Source organism: Bos taurus, chromosome 1, assembly GCF_002263795.3.
Source record: "Bos taurus isolate L1 Dominette 01449 registration number 42190680 breed Hereford chromosome 1, ARS-UCD2.0, whole genome shotgun sequence".
In the NCBI taxonomy this organism is placed as follows: Eukaryota; Metazoa; Chordata; class Mammalia; order Artiodactyla; family Bovidae; genus Bos; species Bos taurus.
This window is the reverse complement of record NC_037328.1, coordinates 25,001,891-25,024,184: the sequence shown is the minus strand read 5'-3', so window position 1 is coordinate 25,024,184 and position 22,294 is coordinate 25,001,891. Positions and strand designations below refer to the sequence as shown.

General features: G+C 35.4%; 1 protein-coding gene across 11 annotated transcripts in view; it reads right to left on the bottom strand.

Annotated features, from left to right (window-relative positions):
- Positions 1 to 22,294, bottom strand: part of ROBO2 (roundabout guidance receptor 2) — a 656,142-nt gene that overhangs the window by 45,001 nt on the left and 588,847 nt on the right. For all 11 annotated transcript variants that reach the window (XM_024993901.2, XM_024993905.2, XM_024993910.2 and 8 more), the window contains 3 exons: positions 12,796 to 12,838; positions 11,236 to 11,363; positions 5,485 to 5,766 (listed from right to left, as the gene is read on the bottom strand). In XM_024993901.2, the coding sequence (XP_024849669.1) occupies positions 5,485 to 5,766; positions 11,236 to 11,363; positions 12,796 to 12,838 (453 nt within the window). The remainder of the gene's footprint in view (positions 1 to 5,484; positions 5,767 to 11,235; positions 11,364 to 12,795; positions 12,839 to 22,294) is intronic.

The following is a 22,294-nucleotide window of genomic DNA, read 5'->3' as shown; positions in this document are numbered from 1 at the left end:
TCAAAACACCAGAATCAGTATGTTACAGTTGTTAAAAGCTATAAACAATGAAATGATATGATCAGGAAAACATTTTTATAAATCACTCAAAATGATATTGTTTCTTTCACAATGCATTAGTTGCAGAGCTGAATACACAAAAAAACATGGATGCAGTGGTAAAAGCACATGGATTGATTTATTCACATTTGCTGCCTCCACGTTTTCATTGTTAGACGAAATAATGGGCCGTAACAAATTCTTTAAAATGTCAGATTTTAGTGCGTTTATAATGCTCTTTTGCATAATCTGTCTCAGTGGAAAAATGCAGTGTCTAAGGATACAGGCTAAACTTTTCCATTAGAATTTACTCAATTTAATTAATCCAGGAGAGTAACAGTTTTCTCTCAAAAGTAACTTATAAAAATCAATCAACAACAATCTGGAGGATACTTGTAAATCTTTCACAATGATATGTTTTATATAAATTTTAACTAATGAAGGGCACAATTATTTTTTGCATATAGTGAGTGGTTCCCAGATGTCTAACATATTTTAAAATACCAAATATGGGGAAAATTAATGGAAATACAGTAATCAACTTCAGTATTATTGTAATACAAATGAATTCATGCACAAAATATGAGCAGAAAGTAACTTGGCAGCATATGAGCCATATCTGGGATTACCAGAGTTTACCAGATTACCAAATGAAAACAAAGTTTTTCATTTGTTCAATGAAGTACTTTTTACTGCTCCAAATTAAGTACATCAAGTTTCTTCCTAAATGGACCACAGCTGGATGCAGAAATGTGTACTGCTTGAGCAAAAGATACTTTAGCGGAATGTAGGTAACTTCTGTCATTCCTATGGCAGTCAATGGCTATATTAAAAAAAAAATGGTATTGACCCCTTGAACTATATCTTTCTGGAACTAAAAGTTATGAGTATCAAATATTCATAGCAGGACTACCTAACAATAGAGATATCACTAGAAATTTGCCTCAACTCCATTCTTCTATCAAGTAACCAGCATCAGCCAATTCAGAAAATTATGGAATTTAAAATAACTTTGAATGCCAGAAAGCGATGAAACTGTAAACTAGATATATACCCTATTGCTAAATATGAAATTGTATCTGTTTTCTAGGTCATGTGCACATATACACACACAGAAAAGAGCATCTCTGAAAACTAAGTGCTTCCACCCTTCCTTTCACTTTTTATCTTTGGCAGAAAAAGTATTAAGAGAAAGGAGAGCAGGTAACTTCTAGTTTGAGAAGAAGAGTTGAATCTCTGGGCTTGAAACCAGTTTCTCATTTACTTGATAAGTTACTCAATAGTTATCACCTCTATTTCCACACATGTACAAAAGATATAAAGTGACTACTTGTTTGGGTTATTTTGAGTATTATAAGAGATAACACATATAAAGGGTTCACAATGTACAGAATGTTCAATAAATGGCAGTCACTACCACTCTCTTCCATCTCCTCCAGCTCAGTACAAACTCAAGTCTGACTGTTTACAAAGCCATTCCACACCTCCAGCCCCATTGAGGATAGCAGAAATAGTCTGATGCTTAGGATAAAAATAATCAACCTGATTGATTAAAGTTTGTAATTTTTGTGTTTAAGGTAGGTGAGCCTTAATCCTTTGCCTCCTTGTTATTTGGTGGATAACCCACCAAAGTCATAAGCAAAGATTGTACCTTTCTTGGTATTTTCAGAACTATGTCTCACTACTTAGAAGAACAGGGTGGGCATGTGTTCTTGGTAGTTTTTGCCTGTGTACCTCTTATTCCTTATATATGTACATGTGGACCTTTTTTTTTTTTTTTTTCACTTTTTTAGCACTTTTAGAACTGTCATATGATCTCCACCAGACCTGAGTGACACAAATAGGAAAGTTTTTACATCTCCATTTTATAGATGGGAAAATAGAGGTTCTTTTTACATTTGTGCATATTCGCATAGTAAGAGAACAAACAATTTAGAATGCAGCAGCTTTAGTGGAAATTACAATTTCTACAGCTCTGAACCCAGCTCTGTTGAAATTCTTCTCCAAGGTCAAGAAAGCCATTGCCACCTCTTACTGACAACTGACTTAAAAATGTGCTGGGGAAGCAGAGCTGATTCACAGAGGGAATTTGTGAGGCTCTCCATCCAATGTCCACTTTCCCCTCTTTGGGGGAAATTTCTGCTTTCTCATTGTGGGTACTTTTGGTAAGACTATCGATCAGCATGCTTTGTCTTCTCTAGAAAGAGGTAAGAGGTGGGCACTGAGCATAATAGTGCCATATGATACAAGCTAGGGAAATTAAATTCTCTGAGATCCACATCTTGAGCTAAGTGAACCCAGTTTGTTGCTGTTACTTGCAACCTAAGATCCTCAAGCATTTTAAGGTGAGAACTGTCTGCATTATGCATTTAGTCATCACATATTTTGATGACTTGCAGACATATTTGACCTGTTTCTCTTCAAGTGACAATGTAAATATCTGAATTTACATTTATTTATGCTGAACGAATGGTTTCTATGTAAAGAAAATTTGAAAACAGCTTATTTTCAAATTAAATTTAGTCTTTTAAAAATACAAGTATATAAAATTATTTAGTTATTACTACTGATGCTTGGAGAAGGAAATGGCAACCCACTCCAGTAATCTTGCCTGGAGAATCCCAGGGACTGAGGAGCCTGGCAGGTTACAGTCTATGGGGTCGCAAGAGTCGGACACGACTGAGTGACTAAGCACACACGCACTACTGCTGCTGCTAAGTCGCTTCAGCCGTGTCCGACTGTTTGCGACCCCATGGACTGTAGCCTGTCAGGCTCCTCAGTCCATGGGATTCTCCAGGCAAGAATATTGGAGTGGGTGGCCATTTTCCTCCTCCAGCGGAATCTTCCAGACCCAGGGATTGAACCTGTGTTTCCTGAAGCTCCTGCACTGCAGGCATATTCTTTACTGCTGAGCCACTGGGGAAGCCCTATTACTATTGATATTGTGCTATATATTCGTGCATATATATAAAATTATGATTACAGAGATTATTTTGAAAAAAATTAAGTTTTATATTTTTAATGGTTGGTCTTTTTAAGAGGAGTGCTAAGAAATTATATACTGAATAAATTATTATATGAGTGCTTCAAAGGGTGAAAAATTCACTCAATTTAGGAATGTACAATTTTGTTTATTACCATGATTATTTTAAACTGGTTTCATCAACACTGTGCACAAATTAAGAAAATCTTATGATTCAATATCTATAGGGCAGTTTGATCTTAAATGTAAGCTTTAGAATACATATCAATGATTATAAGAATAAAAAGAACTCTAATGTTAAATTCAATTTGACTAAACTAAGAAGAGAACAATCATGTCAGTCTTGTCTCTTAAAGAAAGCTTTCTATCACCAATTTAAGTAATTTTGTATTCAAATGTAGATGAAGTAGATAATATAAATCTTAGTATATATAAATGTCACTCAAGAGATTAATGGATTCAAAAATGTAGTAAGCACTATTGTGAATCATATTCTGCTTAGAATTACTCAAAAGGTAACTTTTAAGACTCAATGGTAATCAACATATAAGAATATTTAATGATGGTTTCACAAAAGGTCTTTTACAATCCATGACTTATAGTATATAGACTTTAAAATATATATATTGATTGAGACTTGGCATATTTTGAATGATATAAGCCTAGAATAAATTAATTTTTAAATTATTCAGTACAATTATAGGACTCATCATAAATAAATGACAGTACAAATGACATTTAAGGTTATTCAAAAAAATTCCTTTATATTACCAGGCCATTTAAATTTGTAACAGATGTTTAAAATTTTCTGGATTCTATAATATATCCAGTTCTACCAATAGGTAAGGAGAGCAAATGGCTCATTTTGGAGAGAAGAGGGAATATTAACATGTTCAGACTGAAAGGGTTCTATCTCTAAGGAAAGATCATTTAGTAAATGTTACCCTAATGATATAAAAGAGTTAACTATTTATGGCCTTGATATCTCATAACCTATGACATATCTCACTCAATACACTATAATCTTTCACTAAGTAACTGAGGTTAAAAAACTTCATAAAAACAAATAGACTATCAATAGTATAAAAAAAAGAAAATAAAGTCATGGTATCAATTAGAAATGAGCAGAGAAAGTCATCAGTCATACACAATGTAAAAATTAGAATGTCTACAAGGATCTCCTCATTTTAGAGATGAGGATCCTTGGGCCTAGAGATCTGATATTCATTATGATAGGTACATATTTCTTTCCAGTAAAAGGTGTTTTTCCCTACATGTGCTATTTAATGCCTGCATTATGGATTGTTAGTTCAGCTAATGCATCTTGAATATATATTAAAATTTACAGCATAAGAAATTACCAACATAAAAGACTGGGTTTTTTTTTTTTTAATTAAATGTAAAGAATAGTGTCCCATATTAACATTCCTGTTTAGCATGGTATCAGGATCTTACTCTAAATAATATCATCAATAGATAACACAATATTTTGGAAAACTTGTCCAAAAATAGGAAGTCACATCACCAGACTCTTAATATTATGAACAATTTCCCAAATCATTTGCATTTATTTGAATATGGTGTCCATGCCATGGAGCTGATTTTCCTACGTGACCATTTTATTGCAAAGTTCTCTTGACTCTTAAGTAGGGTCTAAGGCAGATCAAACTCATCTGCCCCTTAACAATTAGTATTTAGTAAAATGGCACTATCTTTCAGTAAATACAATTTTGTACAATTCATACATAAAGGCTGGTGGTGAATTTTACCCTCCTCCACCCCCAAAACTTGATTCCATTAGGATAAACTCCTACTGTCATTTGAGAGATAAATGTCTGACAGTGAGTTGTGAGCCAGTACTTCTTCATGAGTGTTAGGAACACAGGTCATATGCTGGTGACAAACAAATATTTCTCCTTACTGTGATGAGACCAACCTGAGAGACTGCCACTCCTCTCTGAGCTGTTGTGAGAGCTGGTGGTGCTGAAATCCTGTGACTGGTTGTGTGGCATTCTATTAGACAATCCCTCAGCCAATCGGTAGTCAGGGATGTAAAGTAAGGCTAAGGGTTAAAGGGCAGAGGTCATAGTGGCATCATGTGATTAGTTCACAGCACAAGCCCATGCAGAACATGCAGTTAGCAATTCAGAAGCAGATGTCGTAGGACGGTGGAGGAATGTTTTGTCTGTCCTGCCTAATGGAGGTCGAGATGGATTACTGATCACTATTGAATAAAGAGCTAAAAGGATGAAACCAATTGGTGTTGCTGTGTGGTGATAGCAACAGTGGTGGTGGTGATGGTGGCGGGGACTGTGCAAGGTACTGAATACATGCCAGTATAGTTTTTTAGTTTAGGTAGTGAACCTGGTGATGAATTACTAAACCGAACAACAAATACTACTGTCTATCTCATGCAAAAATGATATGAAAATAACTCTTCTGGAAGTAAGAACTGGACTTACCATTGTTACCTTTGTTCTGATCAGGTAGAGAATAACCAAATCCCATCAGGTCTGTTTTTTGCTGAATTGAGCTTTTCCACTGTGGATCAGGCAGATCGACAGCCAATTCATGTATGCTACTGGAATGCAATATCTGTGTCGTGGCATATGGGGTAGCCTGTGTTATTTGGCTGGAACTATTGTAAGTGGTTTTGGTCGTGAAGTCAATGCTGCTATAAATGGCTCCATCTGAGAGCATCGTTGCCGTTTTATCCCCTTGGCCTGGAACCGGTGGCAGCACATCTGTGGTGAACATAGGGAAATGAAACAATTTAATGATGCACAGGAAGCCCAAAACTATCAGGACTGAAGATGAAAAATAAATGTGTCATGCCGCACGTTTGCATTTCAGCTGAGATGGGCTTCATGAGCCAATGAAGGGTAGATGATGTACAACCGTCGCCAAGCTATCAGCCTTGGTGACAGGCAGGCCTACCGGCCGTCCTTCACGTCTCCCTGCTTCACACACCCTATCCCCCATTTTCTTCAACCATGAATGAGAAATTTAGTGTATTTCACTCCTGAAAAAATGCTTTCAGTTGTTCATTCTGGCTTAGAATCCATGAAATTGTTAGCTCTTTACAGAAGCAATGGCAAAAGAGAGTCTACAAATCACGGATGAAAAGCATCTTTTTCCACTTTATCCCCAGAGACATGGAAAATAACTGCTAAAATAGATGCAAAAGTTTCCAAAATTATACTCTCCAAACTATGAGGCACTTTTTACTCAAGTTTCTACTTGCTGTTTATCTGAGTTGATTTCACAGCTCCAGAAATGGAGTGTAACTGATGGCAGCAATTTTTTTCTCTTGGATAACAAAGGAAGATTTTCATGAATAAGTCATTTTCACAATACAGCAGGATTTAACTACAGAAGAAGCAATCTGGGTGATCACAGAGTTTAATTTATGCTACCAAATCTTAGAAGTAGAGAATTATAGTTTCAAGTTGTAATACAGCAAGAGTAAAATTAAACTTCAGGAAAAACACTGAATATCAATCAGTCCATTTATCACTTTGGTGTGCTAAATTATCTTTACATGAAGTTTTTAAATTCAGAACTGCCACCTCTCTTCTAAGCATTTATTTTCCTTCTCAGAATGAAGATACTAGAATCTAAAAAAATACAAAAACAAACAAACAAAAAAAACCCCTACTAATACTATTTTTATTCATGTAGAGTTAAAAGTGAATATGTATTATGCTACTTAATAATCTATGTTCTGAAAGTCACATTTCACAGGACATGAGTTCAACAACCCTCTTCATTTCATTATGGAAAATTTTCAACTAGTTATAGTAATGTAATAATAAACCAAATGATCTCAGTAACAAAACCAGCTTATCATCACAAGGAGAAGACTGAAGGAGTCAAAATATCCTAAAGCTTTTAGATTCTATGATATCTAACAGTACTTGAAATAAGGATTCTTGTAAAAATATTAATTTTGCTTTTGCATTTTACAAAAGCTAAAAGTGATCTTCTTTAGCAACAGTAACAAGACATTTAAAGTGCATTTTATACACTATAATCACACACTGTAGGTTCTTTCTGAAGGTTCAGAAGTCTGAAATTCCAACCTGTTTTATAATTAAGTATATATGTAGTTTTAAAATAACTATTTTAAATAGTTAAACATGTTCATATTTATAATATTTCATCAAGTTGTGTAAGTATGCATATTGTTTTCGGATTCAGAATTTTATAACTGTTTTCTTGCCCTTGTTTTTAGCTGTAAACTGATTAGAAAATTTGATGACAAAGATATATGCTTCATTCTAAAGCATCAGGTCAGTATGATTTTTATTCTCTGAGATGCTTGATATTTAATAATATATCAAAATTGTGAAAGTAGGTCGTTCACTCTAGGGAGGTTTTTTGAGTTTTGTTTCTGCCTCCTCTACCATGTCTTTCACTGATGAACTGGACAGATACCCTTCTTCAACACTGACCCCAACTTCCCAACATCTTGAATATGAGGTTCTCCAAAGCTTTGGATTTAGATTGTGAGCTACTGCCAGTTTTTGAAATGGTTGTGTGTTCACATGTTTTAAAATGGAAAAAAATATAGTATGAAAATCTAATCCTTCATATTCTATGCCAACTAAAGCTATGGTTCTAGAAATAGAATCTCTCTCAGCTGGATGAAATTAGTCTTCAATTCTAAGTGCTTCTATATTGATTTGGGGGCTGCATATTTCCTTCAAATGTTATTTGCTCACTCTTACATTTTCAAAAAATAAATTGAATTATGTCCCAACAATAAAATACTAGAGGCTTATACATGACTACTTGCATGTGGGGAATTATCCTATAACATCAGATGATTTGGAACTCTGGGCCGGTCTTCCTCCCAGGAGCCTGGACTCGAATAGATGCTGCCATCTTTAGACAGGGCTTTTTATTTTACATTCTACACAGTCCACATCTACCCCTTCTTGATACTTTAGGTTATCTCACTGGCATTTGTTAATGTTTGTGTCTGAAACTTATGAATTATAGAAACCCTTCTCTCTAGTCAGAATTACTCATGATTTCATTCTTCAGTTTTTCAGCACCCTAGTTACACATGCATTTATTTCTTTTTGCCTGGAGTAATTACTTCCATGAATGACTGTCTCCTTCACTATATCTTAAGTTACTTGAGGACAGAGTACCTGGGATTTATGTCTGTATTTCCATAATTCCTCATCTAGTGTTTTGTAAAGAGTAAGTACTTACTGAATAATTAAAGGGCATTTTTATAGTTTGTATTGTCAAAATGAATACATGTGATTATTAGTAACTTGATTATTCAAAATAGTATTGTCATTACATTTAAAAATGCATTAGTAAACATTCTTAAAGGAAAAAAAGTCAAAAACGTCAGTATCCATGGTTATTCCTCTAAGTGTACTCGGTAATACAATCATACATGTGAATCCTACCTTAAGAATTGCAGAGTGGTGTAAATAAAAGAATATAGGCTTTAAAATCTGTTAGATCTGGATTCTACACATAGATCTCAAATTATTCACCATGATAAACCTTAGTTTCTTGACCTCTAAGCTAGAAATATGATTATCTATGTCTTACACTTATTACATTTATTGTGCAAAGGAAATGGAATTTGCGAAACATTCTTTTTAGTAAATGCTTAAAATTCTTATCACACTGAAAAGAGATACAGTTAACTCTGCAAAAACTTTTTCATGGCCTTGAGCGACCTGTGAAATATTTTCATGTCATGAAAATGAAGTGGAAATGGAAACAAAAAAACAAACCTTGAAAATCTTCATAAGTATCCTTTGGCTAAATTAGATTGAGACATTTTATAATGTTAATATAATCTGCTAGAAACTGAAAAAAAAAAAAACACACTTTCTCCATGTTTGTGCATTTATCTCTTGATATAAAGATAGAATGGTGTGTTATTCCAATACAAGAAAAAAGGCAGCTATTCCTTGATTGATAAAAGCTTTATGAACAGAATTTCGAAATCAGTGGGTAGGGCAGGGAGGAATGTTTTGATTTCATGATAAGACTATGCTTGGGCACAGAACTATCCAAAGTAAAGTGACACCTGTAATTGCAGGGCTCAGAATTCTGACACCTAGGGGAGGCAGCCACTTTCAGAGAGTCTGGGCAACTGAGAATCTAAATAGGGTGGACTGAATTACAGAGGGTAAGTAAGATGCTGAGTAGTCATACAACTTACAGGAGGGAGGTCCCCCTTTTTCGGTTGGTACTGACACGATGCAGAGTTGTGCAATATTAGTAACTTTATTATTTAAAATACCATTTTAAATATATCTAAACATGCATTGGTCTTACATTCATAAAGAGAAAAGGCCAATATCCATGACTGTATTCTAAGTCAATATGTTTACACACTCATACATGTGAAATCCACCACTGAGGTTTACAGTAAACCCAGAGTACTTAGCTTGGTCCTGGGTCTCCTACATTAGTTCTTCCTAGAAGTATAGAAATCCTTCAGTGGATTCACACAAACTTTCTTAGATTACAGCACTATTCTCCTAATTAATCATCCAAAATTTTCAACCTATCTCCGTCCTCCACCCAGGAGCTAGATGGATGATTTAAAACAGCACTCGCATTCTAGAATTCTCCTCTTAAAGTCCATTAATGGCTTCTGATCATCCTCTAACAAAGTTTAAAGGCTTTGTGTGGCTTAGAAAACCCTCTGTTACCTGTCCTTCTAAATTTCTTAGCACTTTTTTGCCTTGCAATTGATATTCAAGTCATTAGGAAATTCATTCATTTCTTAAAGAGGTCAATGTTTCCCTTGCTTTCTGAATCATAAGACACAGTAAATTTCTTCTCTACACACTTTCTACACACTTTCGATTTCCTACCGTCCCTTCTTGTATCAGCCTAAATAATACTCCATCCATAGCACCTTCCTCCTCCCAGGAGACAGCTCTTTCATGTGGGGTACTGGCAAGGTCCCAGTCCATTTGCTGTCTGCACAATCTTATGCCAATGGAAAACCCATGTATCAGCTGAACTAAACACTGGGGCCTGAGACTTTCCCAGTCTTTTCCAGTCCCATCTTTCTCTAAATCCATTGTTCTCCTAATGACTGGATGAAAAGGTGAAGAGGGGAAGGTGGTGATTTCATAATAAGTCCAATTCTGTTTTCTTTATAAAGACCTATGGAGAGGATTCTAGTACCGAATTTTGAAGACTTTAGCATGTCAGCTACTTAGAATATTTTTGTTTTTTATTTGGGGTACAAATTATCAACTGTAGAATTACAGAAAAGCTGCCAACATGTTGTTATATTTATTTTAAGTGTCTACTTCTTATATGATATTTTTTACTGTCTGCCACAGTGCCAGGTCCACAGGATACACTCGATAAATATATACTGAATGATAATCAGAGAAGTAAAATGACTGGTTCTAAATCATAAGCCCTGTTTGGCTGTATAGTTCCTGATTTAGTAATCATGTACTGTGCTCACTCAGTCATGTTCAACTCTTTGCTCCTTTGTCCATGAAGTTTTCAAGGCAAGAACAATGGAGTGGGTTGCCATTTCCTTCTACAGGGGATCTTCCCAACCCAAGGACTGAACCCAAGTCTCTTGCATCTCCTGCACTGGCAGGCAGATTCTTTACCACTGTGCTACCTGGGAAACCCTTAATCATGTACTAATAGTATGAAGAACAAAATGCATTATGAATAGTTATCTTCTTGGTTAGTAATAACATCCTTGCTGCTGCTGCTGCTGCTAAGTCACTTCAGTCGTGTCCGACTCTATGCGACCCCATAGATGGCAGCCCACTAGGCTCCCCCGTCCCTGGGATTCTCCAGGCAAGAACACTGGAGTGGGTTGCCATTTCCTTCTCCAACACTTGAAAAGTGAAAAGTGAAAGTAAAGTCGCTCAGTCGTGTCCGACTCTTCGCGACCCCATGGACTGCAGCCTACCAGGCTCCTCCGTCCATGGGATTTTCCAGGCAAGAATACTGCAGTGGGGTGCCATTGCCTTCTCTGAATAACATCCTTAAAAGCTCAGTTTTACTCAAGGTAATAGATACCACAGCTTTATAATAAACTATTTAGCAAATGTACAGTACTATGAATAAATGCACTTCACTAAATTCACTTATGGAAGAAAATACTTTTTGGTATGCCTTTTTCAACACATCCAGGAGAGGCAAGAAAACAAATCACAAATGACAGAATTTTGAAAAAGACAACTTACCTCCACGCCCAAAGTTTGCAATCTCATTTGGGCCACTACTGCTATTGTTTACTGGCAAGCTCGTGGCTGGCCATGAGTCAGCAAGCCATGGATAACTGGGATCACCAGCATTTAGAAGACCTGGGCGGCTAAAACAGGAATTAAATAGATATCAGTCCATGGAACTCCATGAGAGATTTGTATATCTGCCTCATAAACTACAGTGGATTAGAGAATTTAAGATTTTAATTCACTTTCAAATGAAAATCTGGAGGCTCTCAAGAATTAAGGAACTTTGGCAATTCACTAAGGCTCTGTATAGATCATCCCTGTCAATGGAAGCAGAAGAATCCTGCCTGGGATTCTGCTGACATCCAAATGAATTCAGTCATCTTCCCTGAAACTGGTAGGCAACTGGTAACATAGCAGCATCCTGAAACAAGATCTAATGATAAATTGGCACCTCAAGGGAACAATTGGTCAGAATGATTGCTTATTATCAGCCATTTCCAGGACTTTGGGCTATTGCTCCTTCAATTCCTGCAGCTCCCATATTTATCTGTCCCCTATAGGCTGTAACCCCTGTTATGAGCCCTCATGGTTGATTTAGAGGCAAGGAACTTAAGGGAAATAAATGGAGTATTTATACTGTTTCATCAATAGTACATTTTCAGGTTCTCTAAATTTAAAGTGTTAGGAGAATATGAAAGCATTTTAGGGTGATAAAAGATCCACTGTGGTCTGATCCAGTATGTGCATATCGTCTATGAAGGAGAGTTCTTTTGCATCATATTCAACAAAGAATCCCTATCTTTAATGTAAAAGTGGGATTCTGATCCCTTTCCAGATTACCATACTTAAAAAGATATAGCAACATCTATAATCATCGTACTTTTTTTTTTCCCCGATAGACCCTTGGTGATACAATCCTTAAGAGAAACATGTGTTTCTATGGAAACTGCAGAAGATCCAACTGCTTTCTAGCTACATCCACCAGCTCTCATTAGACCTAATCTCTTTTTGCTAAAATATTGATTAAATGGGAGATTGGAAGTTATTACCAGAGCCTAATTACAATCTCCATATCAGCAAAGGGAAAATAGATGAGGATATATGTGTTTGTGATCAGTTTTTATCAATTTCAATTGAGTATCCAAAGTTGTGGAATCCAGTCCTATCAATCTACAGCCTATTCATCATCTATGAATCATTTACTTTGTGATCGATTATATGTAATTGTTCACTCACAGCAATTTGGTGAGAACCAATAAGGAGCCTTAAACAACAGCAACTTCATTTGCTAATGTCTAATTAATGCAATAAACATCCTGCTAACAAATGAACACATTCCTTGTGATATTTACTACTAATTTCTTCAGGGGCATCTGGGAGATATGAAACATCTGGGCTTGATTCCTCTAAAGTGCACAACAGATAGATCATTAAACCTTGTTGTAAGCTGTTTAATTCCTTCTAGAATTCTCAGACTTATAAGTGATCGTTTATTACAATAATTGCCTTTTACTATGTAGTTTCCTCAGTCCTGATTAAAAATAAAAATAAAAAATCTCCTTGGTATACCTTCCATTGCTCATTAGTCCTCCATCTCCTCTTTGAAATGTAACTGTAAAAAAAAAAAAGAAAGAAACACACACAAGTAGTCAATATTAATTACAATTAACAACAACTACATATTGGCCCTTCGTTTAGAGCTGAAGCCCCTGGGAATTATAGCAAAATATAATTAACATAATTGCACAGATAGTAAGAAGCAGTGGTTTGGCCTAAAGCAAAGCCATCATTTGTTCCAACTTTAATAAGACATCTAAAAATTCTTCCAGTCAAACACACGGTTAAGTCAAAGGGGCAATTTTTATTTGTATGTCAGTTGGTACATATATGGTATTGAAAGATTGACATGCATTAACAAAGAATTATCACATTGTGAATTTTAATGCTAATATACAGGTGTCCTAATTAGAGGGCATAATGAAAACTGCATGTAACAGAAAGTGAAACAGGATAGTTCAAACAGGTAATATCCTAATAAAACCAGTGACAGGTACAGATTGATAACCTATTCTTCTCCATCACAGGTCCTTTTAGGGACACTGAGAAGCACTATGAGTTGAAATACTGTAATTACTGTATAATAGACATGAACTGTAGTGAATAGAGAATATACAATGTATTGAACGCTTTGCTTCATTTTCCAATCTTTACAAAAATGAGACTTTCAACTTATTGAATATATTCCCATTGTATGTAATGATTATACAACTTAAGTCCTTTTTAAAACTATGGAGCATATTAGCAACACCAACAAGCATCCAGTAAAGCCAGAGCTGGAGAACCCACTCCTTCTGGTTACTAGATTTCATTGTACAAACCTAACAACATGAAAGTGGGTGTCAAGGATTGGCAAAGAAGATAAATATCAGTTTGGGGCCATCATCTCTTACCTACAATCTTTGCAGCTAAGTTTGTTTGGAATTAAAATGCTTCAGATCTGAGATAGGTAATATGATGCACACTGCAGAGAGGGTCTGAGGCAGCAACTATATTCAAAATGATTAGTGTTGCAATGAGATGTGAATATTCATGATTAGTGGAACAAGGTCTATACATGACTTCATATTATTTGGGGTCAAATTTTGCCACTAAATTACTTAACTAGGAAATCATTGGGAAAAAATTGGTGTTTAGAAGTTTATGGACAGCACAATTCCAATTCTGACCAAAATTAATATGCATCAGCTAAACTAGTCCCTGGGGATGAAGGAAAAAATACCATTTCACAGCTGTGAATTCAACACATCCTATCTTTGGAAGACACTGATTATATTTACTATGATTACTTGGTGAGCAAAAGTGAAAATAAAATTTTATGAATTGATTCATATTTTTAATGAACTTGCTACTTAAAGTATACACTTAATAAATACTTTCTCATTTGATAATCTCATAATTCACCTGTTTCTTAAGTTTGAGCTAATAAGTATGATCACTTTTTAGATTTTATAAATTTCTAAATGTAGTTTCCCAGTCCCCTCCCTAAGGTTGTCTAAGAATATATCTATTCAGTTCAGGTCAGTTGCTCAGTCGTGTCTGACTCTTTGCAACCCCATGGACTGAAGCACACCAGGCTTCCCTGTCCATCACCAACTCCTGGACCTTACTCAAACTCATGTCCATAGATTCAGTGATATCATCCAACCATCTCATCCTCTGTCGTCCCCTTTTCCTCCCGCCTGCAATCTTTCCCAGCATTACAGTCTTTTCTAACCAGTCAGTGATTCCCATCAGGTGGCCAAAGTATTGGAGTCTCAGCTTCAGCATCAGTCCTTGCAATGAATATTCAGGACTGATTTCTTTTAGGATTGATTGGTTTGATCTCCATGTAGTCCAAGGGACTCTCAAGAGTCTTCTCCAACATCACATTTCAAAAGCATTAATTCTTCAGTGCTCAGCTTTCTTCACAGTCCAACTCTCACATCCATACATGACTACTGGAAAAATCATAGCATTGACTAGATGGACTTTGTTGGCAAAGTAATGTCTTCTTTTTAATATGCTATCTAGGTTGGTCATAGTTTTTCTTCCAAGGAGCAAGCGTTTTTTAATTTCATGGCTGCAGTCACCATCTGCAATGATTTTGGAGCCCCAAAAAATAAAGTCTGCCCCGGTTTCCACTGTTTCCCCATCTATTTGCCATGAAGTGATGGGACAAGATGCCATGATCTAAGTTTTCTGAATGTTGAGTTTTAAGGCAACTTTTCACTCTCCTCTTTCACTTTCATCAAGAGGCTCTTTAGTTTTTCTTCACTTTCTGCCATAAAGGTGGTGTCATTTGCATATCTGAGGTTCTTGATATTTCTCCCCAAAACACTGATTACAGCTTGTGCTTCATCCAGCCCAGCATTTCTCATGATGTACTCTGCATATAAGTTAAATAAGCAGGGTGACAATATACAGCCTTGATATACTCCTTTCCCGATTTGGAACCAGTCTGTTGTCCCATGTCCAGTTCTAACTGTTGCTTCTTTTCCTGCATACAGATTTCTCAAGAGGCAGGTCAGGTGGTCTGGTATTCCCATCTCATTTCTTGAAGAATTTTCCACAGTTTGTTGTGATCCACACAGTCAAAGGCTTTGGTACAGACAATAAAGCAGATATTTTTCTGGAACTCTCTTGCTTTTTTGATGATCCAGTGGATGTTAGCAATTTGATCTCTGGCTCCTTTGCCTTTTCTAAATCCAGCTTGAACACTTTGGAAGTTTACAGTTCACATACTGTTGAAGTCTGGCTTGGAGAATTTTGAGCATTACTTTACTAGCATGTGAGATGAGTGCAATTGTGTGGTAGTCTGTGCAGTCTTTGGCATTGCCTTTCTTTGGGATTGAAATGAAAACTGACCTTTTCCAGTCCTATGGCCACTGCCTTATTTCTCTTATGGCATCATAATTGGGCAATATCATCATCATCCAAGGGTTTATCAGGAATTTATGAGGCAGTGCTTTCAGAAACATCTCGTTGGCACCTAAAGTACACTGCTTTATGAAGTTTTTAGGTATCTTCTCAAGTGTATTACAAAACAATCTGACAGCACCTTTGCACCTGCCCGGGACTGGCTATGAAGAAGATGAATACTGATCACTAGTCTACTTTGGGATGGACTCCCTTAAGTGTTGGGAATCAACAGTCAGCTGTGTGTCCATATCACTTTGGGTCCCTTTAATAACTGTTTTTAACAACAACAACAAAATAACAAGCTGATCTGAAACAATTATTGTAAAAAAAATCACTGGTGACATTAAACAAATGTCTGATTGGTTTGGAAAAACACAAAATGTGAAAACAGTGCAGCTAATTAACTTTCCATCTGAAGTGACTTTCTAGTATGTGGTTTTTTAATGGACTATCAAATGATTGTTTTATTCTGATAAAAGAGGGCTAAGATAATGTTGTGAATATCAGCAGACATGGATGGGCTACACCTCCAAATGTGTTGTTTAGGAGATATAAGGGGAGAAGCTGAGCATTTCTAATTTGGATGCTCTTTTTTCCTTACCCAAATTTTCTGTTACTGTCAGATCAAAAAATAATATTAGAAAAAAAGAAGACAACTGAAGCCAGGGACAACTGAACAAAAATTAAGTTGTATTTAACTTTATGTACTTACCAATGTTAAAGTTTTCATAAACTGTAAATATTAAAGTACTAAGATGCAACACTCAAAATCTTATCCAAAGATATCATTCAGATGCTAGTCAGCACATGGAAAGATGATCAGCATCATTAATCATTAGGGAGATGGAAATTAAAACTACAATAAGATGTTACCTCATACCTGTTAGGTGGGTTTCTACACAGGAAACATAAAATAAGCATTATTGAGAATGTGAATAAATTGAAACCATTGTGGAAGGTAAAAACCATTTTACCCTTGGTTGAAAATACCATGTTTGTTCCTCAAAAAATGAAAAATAGAATTACAATAAGACCCAGAAATTCCACTTCTTGATATATACCCAAAAGATCTGAAATCAAGATATCAAAGAGATATTTGTACATCCATGGTCATCATAGCATTATTCATTGCAGCTGAAATGTGGAAGTAAACCAAGCATCCATTGACGGATGAATGGATAAGTGTATATACAGATGCAAGGGAATATTAATCAGCTTTGAAAAGGAAGGAAATTCTGACATATGCTAAAACTTGGATGTACCTTGAGGACAATATGTTAAATGAAATAGGCCAGTCACAAAAAGACAAAACCTGTAGAAGTCCATTTATATGAGGTACACAGGGTAATCAAAATCACAGAGACAGAAAGTAAAATGTTGGTTGTGATGGCTGGAAGGAGAGGGAAATGGGGAGTTGTTTACTGGGCAAAGGTTTTCAGTTTCAAAAGTTGAAAAAATTTATGGAGATGGATGGTGGTGATGGTGCACAGCATCATGAATGTATTTAATGCCTCTGAACGATACACTTAAAATGGTCAAGATAGCAAATTTCATGTAATGTGTATTGTACCACAATAAAAAGTTGGGGAAAAAACATTCAAACATTCATCGAGGTTTATTTACAGATGTGTTAGAGTATGGACTCTATAGTATGGTCCATATTTACCAACTGAGAGTTAAATGTTGTGAATGAAAGAATTTTAAATTTGAGAACATTCAAGACATATCCATTTTCTACTTTTATATAAATCATTAAATAATTTCAAATCTGCAAAGAGATTGTCAAAAATAGTTCTTAAGGACATTTATGCTTGTGCATCTTCATACCAACTATAAAGAGGCAAAAATACACAGTCATTATATAAATACATAATTGACTTAAAATGGCCTATGGACACAACTTGATATATATGAGAAACTTCAATTTTGTGTGCTTCTATCAGAAGAAGACAATAACAACAACAAACCCAATACCCTTATGTAATAAAGTTGAATAGTTGTCTTTTTTGAAGGAAACGAAAAAGAGGATACTTTTTCTGGTTTCCTTTTCTTCCCATGCTCCAAAAATTTTAGATTTGTTCCATTTTGAAAAGCAGACCAAAAGTAACTGAGTTCTATTAGACCGTGAGATTAAAAACAGATGAGAAAGGATAAACAACTAGATCTCCTAAAATGGAAGTCATATTTGGTGTTTTGATCAACATTCTGTGTGTGTGTAGAGACAGAGAAACATAAAAATAAATGCGACAGCAAATTTGAAAGCTGTTTTGAAGTAGCTCTCATTTCACAGGTGATGAACCACCTTGAAGCTGAATGGAAGACGGTAGAGAGGGTAAGTGGTTGAACAGTCTTGCTCTAGTCACAGTTTTGACAATCATAGGGTAGTAACTTTGTGCTTGTCAGAATTAACTTTGAAATAAGTGAATGATTTTTACCAGGAGTTTCTGATAACATCTAAAATTAAGAAATTTGAAGGCAGCAACACAGAGTGCATAGGAGTTTTTATTGCTAAAACTATCTGACTAGTGCTAAGGCTTCCAAAAAGCTCTACAGACACCTCACTCTTAACTGTTTTAGAAATGTATTAAATATTCTGAATTTATTGCAGCATTTATGAAAGATAGAAGGTAAAGAGATTTTGCAAGTTCAGATCATATACAAAGTACCTCTACTATTATCTGTCAGGATTAATCCTAATCTCACGCCTGCTAGCACTGAGGGGGAAGGGAAATATAACTACATGGAAAATTGACATTTTGAGGTAAGGAAGCTTTCAGAGTGCCTATCTCTAGTAGGCCACATTTTCCTACTCCAAATGGAAACTTTAATGTTGCCAGCCAAGCCTCATTCCCTTGCCTGATAAGCTATTTCTCAACTATGAATGTAGATTAATCCTCTTTTAATAAGCCTTAACTCAAGCCCAGATAATCAGAGTATAAAAATTCCATCAAATCTTTTAGCTGTCTTAGGATGGTTTTGTCAAATAATTTCACCAATGGTTTAAAACCTATGCATGAAGTGTTTGGTATTTCATAATTTGCTCACTCATTAAATTATTTACATTTACTGAGTTTAATCAAATCTATCAGAGGTAATATTCATAAAAGAACTCAACCCTTTAAAAGTGTGAAAGTTAGTTTACTTCCATTAAAAAGTTGATAACTTAAAAATTATTGATAGAAATATGACCAGCATTAATTTGAAAAGCATCATGCAGGCTTCATAAAGATTGTAATATGACATACAGAATCCTTGTGAAAGCTGCATGGCTTTATTCAAACTATATATTGTTCACTTTTCTATTCACAAACACCATTAACACATATAATCAAACATTTTCTCTAGATTCAAAAATCACCTAATATTTTCTGCCCAAATATCTTCATGATTCTATTTCATCCTATAACAACTCAGGTAGTGAATATTTTTGGCAGACAGGAAGCTCACATGCAATGGCAAGCACTGTTAGTACTCAATGAAGAGCAAGATAAATAACACTGCATGTTATTCTAGAAAAAAATAAAATGATTTCATGCAGAATATGAGACAGGGGAATATGTTTCTCTTTCTAGCTGCCCATCTTTGAGCCATGAGCAAACCTTTAGTGCATGTTTATGTCTGAAGAATTTAAACAAAGAATAAATAGGAAAAAAACTGAAATAGGAAAAAACTGAAATAGGAAGCTAGTAACTTTGCCCTGGGGAAATTGCCATGTTCTGCTTTGTAAAGAAGCAAAACTTTACATTCAGGCCAAATTCTCCTCTCAGATCCTTTCAAAAGTTTATATTTGATTCCTGACAGTTGCTTTTACAATCTAAGGTGCTGATCCACTAGTGTTCTATGATCAATATGTTAACTCTTTTGAATCATAAGAAAAAATATCAACGCTGAATAGCATGTCATTTTTTTTTACCTTTTTTCTAAGCATTCAAATATAATTTTCCATATGGAGATGGAGAGTCAAAGATTAACATGATAAAAATCAGTGGGTGAACTTTTGCCTGCAGAGTGAGTGGAAGGCATCCTATGAAGACTTGGGTTTTCCACTCTGCAAAGGATTTCTTCTCCCCAATAGTTAAAATCTTCCCTATGATGGTTAAAATCTACCTGTGATATTAAGAAGACTTGGAATGAAATAGAAAAGGCAAGTACTGAAATCAAATTCAACCTACTTTTCAATTCTACTTGGGAATTCCCGGGTAGCTCAGTTGGTAAAGAATCTATCTGCAGTGCAGGAGACCTGGGTTCAGTTGCTGGTTTGGAGAAGGAAACGGCAACCGACTCCAGTATTCTTGCCTTGAAAATCCCGTGGACAGAGAAGCCTGGCGGGCCACAGCCCATGGGGTCGCAAGAGTCAGACACAACTTAGCAACTAAATCACCACTTCAATTCTACTTAGGATCAGCATTATTAAAATGCATGTTTCTGAATTTATATGAATTTCAGCAGATGTTGAAGTATAATCTAAGATCATATTTGGGGCCTAAAGCAAATGAAGTCATCTTTTGTTATAAATTAATTTAAATACTGATCCCAATATAGACTTATGTTTCTTTGAAAAAAATGATCACTGGTGTCATAAATCAGTATGAAAAATTTGAAACTATGTGTAGTAAAAAGTAGAAATGTTAGACTTCTCATTTTCTGAGTAAAACTGTATTGCTTTAAGCTTACCAGTTTTGCATTTCATACTTATAAGATTCCCACAGAAATTTCTGTGAAAACCAAAATTTAAACAGAATCATTACACATAGACTACTTTCTCGATAACTTTTATAAAATATTTCAGAGAAAATTAGCCCTGTATGAAATCTCTGTGCTCTTACAACAGATCATTAGCTCATGAATCAAATGTCATAAATTCAAACATATGATAAACAAATACTACACTAAGCATGCCTATTTACAATCCCCATATTCTTTAAGCTTTAAAATTCCAGAAAGTGGAGGTTAAGGATATTTATGGGGGGAAATGTGTAGAGAATATTACCAAGTCAGATATGCAATGCTGAGTACCTGTAGTGTGGATTTTCATTTGCTTCTCACCTAGAAGAGAACAGCAGTTGCTGGAAGGCAAATTTCCAGCTGAAGGTGAATCCATTCTGAGAGTCAGCCATCTATCAATTAAGGATAAAGGTTCAGAAAGCCTGCTCTGTGGCTTGGCCTGATTCCAAAATATTTGAAGGGCATAGCACCTTCTGAGTTAGCAGTTCTTCTACAAGCAGATGGATATCAATCACAATGAGAAATGACAACAGGAAATGTGCTATTCTTGTCCAGCTCAAAGACCAACAGATATTTTCCAATCAAATATAAAGAACTGCTGTTTTTAAAGAGAAGAAGAAAGAAAAGAAGAAAGGCTCTCTGACATGATTTTATAAAAAAAACATAACTACTAATTAGAAGACTAATGCTATTTGGAAGAAGTGAATGAAAATCCTACAGAGGGTAAAAATGCAACACTCCAAATAGGGCCCTGAGGTGACTGACATTGTCAGTCTTTTATTATTTTCACTAAAGTCAAGCAAAGAGATAAACACAAAAGTAGTCTTTGATTAATATGAGCATGTCACAGAGATGAAACAGAACACAGTGACAGACTAAACAGACAGGTAAACGGACAATATCTTCAAGGAATGAAAGCAGGGGACTGGACTGCAAAACAAGAAGTTACATTAATGTTCATGACTCTGACACTCAGCAGTCATTGCCCAGCATCCCTTTCCAGGAAGAATCCTTCATTGGCAGGCTGATAAAGCACTCAGATGACACAGCATAAGGAAGCAGGCATTAGCAACCAGTAAGAAATGAGAACAGCACAGCAATAGCAAGTCACAAAGTATGGAAACCCTTCTGCAATGAATACACTATACTATCTATCTTCTCTAGTCCTGGGAATATATTCTAACCAGTAACTAACAAACATTATTTCTACAAGCTGTAGTCATGAGCCACAATGTGATCATCAACTGATCATATTTAAATACTACTCAATAACAAGGAAAACGATCAAATGGATGGTGTTTCTTTCATTTTGAACTATTCTCAGAAGCTTGTATGCTACAAGTTATAGCAGCTGATAAGCTTAATAAGTAATGAAGCTGCTGTAAAATCACTTATGAAGACATTTATGCTTCTTATTAAAGTAAAAATCAGAAATAGAAGATGAATAAAATATCTCAAATTTTTAAAAATATTTGTAGGACAATGATAAATTAAAATTGTTCCCTTGTTTTAGAAAATGTAAAGTATTTGTGAGGCATTTTTTTTTAATCATTGTTAGAGAAAGTACTTAAAATGAATGTAATTCAAACTTTAACTGAACATAGCTTCATTATCGAGGTCATTTTTCACTCACTGACTTGATAATTTTCTCTCTTTTTCTGCCTTGGATGTATTTTGAGGGCCGCAACTTGGGACATCCTTAAAATTCCTGCTCTGGATTCAAAGAAAACATTTTCGCAAACAAGTAGAACATCTAGGATCTTACTTTTCTTCTCTTTCTTTTGCTTCTGTTTTTTCTTCTTTCTAAAATGCTCATTGGTCACTTTAAAGTAGACATTCTATTTAAGAGACCAGTAAAATAAATCATGCCTCATAAGTTTCATCA